Genomic DNA, 6,519 nt, shown 5'->3' with positions numbered 1-6,519 from the left:
AATCTTTTTCTCAACACTTTTTAATCTTATTCTCAACAGTTTTTAATCGTATTTTTAACACCTTAAATCTTATTCTCAACACTTTTAATCTTCTTTTCAACACTTTTTAATCTTGTTCTCAACAACTTTTAATCTTGTTTTCAACACTTTTTAATCTTATTCTCAACAACTTTTAATCTTGTTCTCAACACTTTTTAATCTCTAACTCAATACTTTTTAATCTTAATCTCAACACTTTTTAATCTTGTTCTCAACAACTTTTAATCGTATTCTCAACACTTTTAATCTTGTTCTCAACACTTTTTAATCTTACTCTCAACAACTTTTAATCTTATTCTCAAAACTTAACATCTTATTCTCAACAACTTTTAATCTTGTTCTCAACACTTTTTAATCTTGTTCTCAACAACTTTTAATCTTATTCCCAATAAATTTTTAATCTTATTCTTAACACCTTAAATCTTGTTCTCAACACTTTTAATCTTCTTCACAACACTTTTTAATCTTGTTCTCAACAGCTTTTAATCTTATTATCAACACTTTTTAATCTCTAGCTCAACACTTTTTAATTTTGTTCTCAACACTTTTTAATCTTGTTCTCAACATTTTTTAATCTTATTCTCAACACCTTAAATCTTATTCTCAACACTTTTGATCTTGTTCTCAACACTTTTTAATCTTATTCTCAACAACTTTTAATCTTGTCCTCAATACTTTTTAATCTCTAACTCAACACTTTTTAATCTTATTCTCAACACATTTTAATCTTATTCTCAACAACTTTTAATCGTATTCTCAACACTTTTAATCTTGTTCTAAATAACTTTCAATCTTATTTTCAACACTTTTTAATCTCTAACTTAATACTTTTAATCTTGTTCTCAACACTTTTCAATCTTGTTCTCAACAACTTTTAATCTTGCTCTTAACACTTTTTAATCTTGCTCTCAACAACTTTTAATCTTATTCTCAAAACTTAAAATCTTGTTCTCAACAACTTTTAATCTTGTTCTCAACACTTTTTAATCTTGTTCTCAACAACTTTTAGTCTTATTCTCAACAAATTTTTAATCTTGTTCTCAACACCTTAAATCTTATTCTCAACACTTTTAATCTTCTTCTCAACACTTTTTAATCTTGTTCTCAACAACTTTTAATCTTATTATCAACACTTTTTATTCTCTAACCAACACTTTTTAAATTTTGTTCTCAACACCTTTTAATATTTTTCTCAACACTTTTTAATCTTGTTCTCAACACTTTTTAATCTTATTCTCAACACTTTTTAATCTTCTTCTCAACACCTTAAATCTTATTCTCAACACTTTTAATCTTCTTCTCAACACTTTTTAATCTTGTTCTCAACAACTTTTAATCTTGTTCTCAATACTTTTTAATCTCTAGCTCAACACTTTTTAATCTTATTCTCTACACTTTTTAATCTTGTTCTCAACAACTTTTAATCTTATTCTCAACAACTTTTAATCTTATTCTCCACACTTTTTAATCTCTAACTTAACACTTTTAATCTTCTTCTCAACATTTTTCAATCTTGTTCTCAACAACTTTTAATCTTGTTCTCAAAACTTTTTAATCTTGCTCTCAACAACTTTTAATCTTATTCTCAAAACTTTTAATCTTATTCTCAATAACTTTTAATCTTATTCTCAAAACTTTTTAATCTTGTTCTCAACAACTTTTAATCTTATTCTCAACTAATTTTTAATCTTGTTCTCAACATGTTAAATCTTGTTCTCAACACTTTTAATCTTCTTCTCAACACTTTTTAATCTTGTTCTCTACAACTTTTAATCTTATTATCAACACTTTTTAATTTTGTTCTCAATACTTTTTAATTTTGTTCTTAACACCTTTTAATTTTTTTCTCAACACTTTTTAATCTTATTCTCAATACTTTTTAATCTTGTTCTGAACAACTTTTAATCTTCTTCTCAACACTTTTTAATCTTATTCTCAACAACTTTTAATCGTATTATCAACACTTTTTAATCTCTAGCTCAAGACTTTTTAATTTTGTTCTCAACACCTTTTAATCTTTTTCTCAACACTTTTTAATCTTATTCTCAACACTAGTAATGATGTCATATCAATGGTTGGTGAGTGTGTAGGATCTTTCTTTTCCTAGAGAGGATCCTTATCCTATATATATAACATATAGAATTAAATTCTTGTTCAAAAAGCAATTTCATAACTTTAGATCAAATATGATTCTTTTAATCAAGAATGGCGTCTGTACAAATCTTACAATACTGGCATTTGTTTTAGTTTGATGAAATATTTAACAAGTTTCATTCTTATGTAGACAAGAATGCAATATGCTACATTCACCACTGAACAAATCAATAAAAAGATTAACTTTGTTAATTTTGAGGTTGATAAAAATTTTTTTTTCTTTGAAGAAGATAAAGTGAAGGGAACAAATCAATCAAAAGATGAACTTTGTTGAATTCACTTATGAACAAAGAAACAATATTTCTTGATGTATTTCTAATTAATTTTCTTAATTCAATCAAATTAAAAAAATAAACTTATAAGTCAACCAGATAAAATCAATGGATAATGAAATGTACACGTTGTTACAATATCTTATTTGAAAAATCATTTTTTTTTTTAATCTTTTTGCATAATATCCCTCAACTTTTGAATGTGTTTGTTATCTTTATCTAAGAGTAGCTCTAATCCAAGCTTACATCTCATTTCATAAGGGTCTACCTGCAAACAAGAGCAGCCACACCGAATTACATTTAGACATATGAATTTTGACATTTATAAGATGAAGCCACTATGGCTATGAAATTTTTTAACATATTGTGTCAAACTTGAGCTCCAATTCGCCATTAAAAAGTTGCATGTACCTCATCATGAACACTCCACAACTATCCCTAATATTCAATAACATAGACAAAAATTGGATGACAAACTGAGATCTTAAATAACATTTTAACATAATAAAAAATTTTCGTAATTAAATTAGTTAATTTACTTTAAAAAAATAAAAATAAAAATAAAAAACAAACTCATACCCATCGGATTGTTGTGGGACTTTCACATCAATAGTTTTGAATTTTCTAAATTTATTGTTAAATAAAATTTCATGAATTCCTTCTGCAATTATAAATGATATTCATACACATTAGTTAATAACATTGAAACTTCAAAAGTAACAGAAAAAAAAACACATTGAAACTTCTAATTAGGAGTTCAGTAAAACCTCATTACCAGTAAGTAAACATATTTTCTTCTAATCTTGTTGTCAAGGGAGTCTAGGTAGCAAATGGTTAATTTGTCAATATCAATAACATAGAGGAGCCAATGGTTGTCATTTGACGTAGGGAAAAAGAACTAGAACACATCATAATTATAAATATAAAAAATAGAATACGGATAATGAAACGAATTATCAATAGTTAAATGAATCATACATACCCGCCTACATTTTAGAATTTCATCTTCATTTAATTTAAACATCATCAAGCTATTCTTCCATACATCATCCAAGAAAACTCTCTGCATAGTACCAGCATACTCATGACCCTTTAAAATTAATAACTACACATGTACAAAGCAACATCAACAACAAATGCCTAAATCATTGATAAAACAATATTTTATACAAAAGACTTACCCCAATAGAAGTTTCAAAGAAGAATTATCTCTTTTGATTGTTTTTAATCAGCAATACTTTCACGAGAATGTCAACAAGTTGAAACTTTAATGTGTTAGTTGTTAATATCGTATTTAAATACATTAGTAACGTAAATACATTTCATGAAACAATAACACCGACCGGGCTATCAATCCATTCTCTGCTCAATAATATCCAAACTTGTCTGCCGCTTAAGTAATGTTCATGCATATCCACCAATATTTCCCTAAGAATATAAGAACAAAATGAATATTAGATAACTATTATATAATCAGGATTTTTTTTAACATTTGCACATATATACATACTTATCGGGTGCATCAAGGTTTGATGCATACTTCAATACTCTCTTTGTATATTTGTTAGAGAAAATTTTACGCTTCTTAACCGATTCAATGTAAAATGGAGATTTTACGAATCGACTTGGTTGCTTGACACGCACTGATTTTGAAGGCTTCACTGAAGAGTTTTCTAGGTGACAAAGATCTATCACAACACGGCCAGACTGTTGTATTATTTGCTCCTCTTTCTCAATATCCTTATCATTTTGAATATCTCTCTCAATTTTTAAATCACCTCCATCTTTCTCTCTGTTTTTCTCCATCTCTTTATCTTTATTATTGTCAATATGTACCAATATTTCCCTAATAATAAAAGAAATAAATTTATATTAGATTTTTATTATATAAAGTTTGACTTTTTGAATAGTTTAACATGTACACTTACTTATCGGGCAACTCAGGGTTTGATGCATACTTCATTTGGACATGTGCACTTTCTTTGTCTCCGTCTTTTTTAAGAGATCCATCAAATCGGGGCGAGGCAGCTATTTTGTTCGCTCTCCCAAATTTTGAGAGAATTTTTGATATGTTTGTCCTCATACGTTTTTGAATTTGATGGACTTAATGGAAGTCCCTCTCCAAATTCTCTAATAAAACCTGTGTAAAAATATTAATATAACAAGGTTAAAGGAATAGATGAATTGATTTAAATAATTGTAACAAGTGTTAACCAAATAGAACGATTTGCTCAAATCAAATGAAATTTAACCATCTTAACAAAATTAATTAGCACTCCGAAAAAATTTTAGTGTCGTAATATTAGATAGGCTTAACTGTGTGATAACTAATATATATTTTTACAATTAATTTCCTTAACATCAACATCAACATCAACATCGACATCATCCTCCTCCCCGTCGTCATCCTCCTTCTCTTGTGGTATAATCTATTGACAATATGAAATCATGCAATTAAACATACAATTTAGCATAATTTGAAATATTTGTGAATGGAATAAAAACTTAAGGTTACCTTTTCGAGTCAAAATTGCCATAATTCAGACATTTCATATTCTAGGCGCTCCTTAATTAATGGTTCAGGCCAATCACTAGCAACATTAGGGTATTTGTTCAGTTTTGGACAATTGGCATCAACACGGACCAAATAAAACAACTACATGCACATTGACAAGCCACTTATAAATTAATGCAACTAATAGTTTAAAATAAATTTTAATACACTTGGGTCATGCATACCTTTAAAAAAGGTAGACTACCATTGCAACCACTATTTTTAGATGCCTTCAATTTATTAACCCATTTTACCAAATCATTAAGCACACATTTTGCCCAATTGTATTGGTTTATCTTCTCTACATCATCAACCATTCCAAAAAAGTATTTCGACACCTCATGAGCAGTGTTTGGAAACAATATGCATCCACATGCATATACTACAAAAAGTCGCTTAAAATCATCATCAGCGCATTGATCACCCCAATTTCGAAGCATCTCACCAATTTTGGCAACCTTCAAAGTCTTTTTTTTCATGAAACCACCTTCTTTCACCCAACTCCAATTGGTTATACCCTTGTCTCCTTCTGAGTTCACCATTACTAAGTGACCATTGGGTATCCCAAGAATGTGCTCGAAATTTGTCGCTGTTATCGGAATGAGTTTATCAGAAATCCTCAAACCGCATTTGCACTCATCAAAATTTTCTACCAGGTACTGACAAAGATATTGGTTCAAGTGAGTACACTTCAACTCAAGAATATTTCCAAAACCTATATCCCAAACAGCAGAAACCTGGTCTTCTTTAAAACTAGATATAGTTTCAAAAAAAATCTTCACCGGCATTGTGCTCACTCTTTTATTTGATAAATGCCCTACCTAATAAATTTATAATATTAATAATCATTGATGAGAGAAAACCAAATATAACAGTACAAAATAGTCTTTAAAGAATTGTAAAGGGGACGTTATTCTATTATCCACATTGTAAAAATACATAACAGTTTTCAAAGAGTTGTAATAAACTAGAACCCCTTGAATATTACTATCAACTACAATGTAGAAATTCTTACCTTATGTTTTTTTATGCTTTTTCTCCTCTTTCTTTTTCTTAGTATAAGACACAATATTCTTTTTTTATCGATCTCTAAATGACATTTTATCAATTTCTGACATCGAATTCCATTCTATTGAATACTCCTTGTTTTGCCCCACCACATTTGTACCAGTTTTTTTATTATGTTTCCTAATAACATGACATAAAATCAAATATATTAAGAACAACAAAATATATACATAAAATATTTTAACAAAGTAATATTTTATAAAATTTGTACCTATATAATAAGTAGTAATTGGTCGACTTATGTGGAGTATTTTCCACATCTGCAGGACTCGAGGAAGTAGCTTGACGTTTCCGTTTTACACCAGTTGAACGTCCCATCATGAAACTATAAATTTTAAATAAATAAATAAAAAAACAAATTTGTTCGTAACGCTAGTCTTAGTCCCAATCAGAATGGTGGAAGGTAATCTAAAGAAGAAAGAGGGTACTAAG

At 28.3% G+C, this 6,519-nt stretch overlaps 1 protein-coding gene across 1 annotated transcript; it reads right to left on the bottom strand.

Annotated features, from left to right (window-relative positions):
* Positions 1-2,631: 2,631 nt before the first annotated feature.
* LOC132309659 (uncharacterized) lies at positions 2,632-5,807 on the bottom strand. Its single transcript, XM_059807947.1, has 8 exons — positions 5,205-5,807; positions 4,810-4,894; positions 4,551-4,605; positions 3,976-4,311; positions 3,809-3,893; positions 3,448-3,570; positions 3,241-3,363; positions 2,632-2,733 (listed from the first exon to the last, which is right to left on the bottom strand). The coding sequence occupies exons 1-8, from the start codon at positions 5,805-5,807 to the stop codon at positions 2,632-2,634; spliced, it is 1,512 nt and encodes a 503-aa protein (XP_059663930.1).
* Positions 5,808-6,519: the final 712 nt, after the last annotated feature.

Source organism: Cornus florida, unplaced genomic scaffold (assembly GCF_030987335.1).
Source record: "Cornus florida cultivar Cherokee Brave unplaced genomic scaffold, ASM3098733v1 CherokeeBrave_3.0.0_Hap2_Chr05, whole genome shotgun sequence".
NCBI lineage: Eukaryota > Viridiplantae > Streptophyta > Magnoliopsida > Cornales > Cornaceae > Cornus > Cornus florida.
The sequence above is the reverse complement of the archived record's forward strand: the minus strand, read 5'-3'. Positions and strand labels throughout refer to the sequence as shown.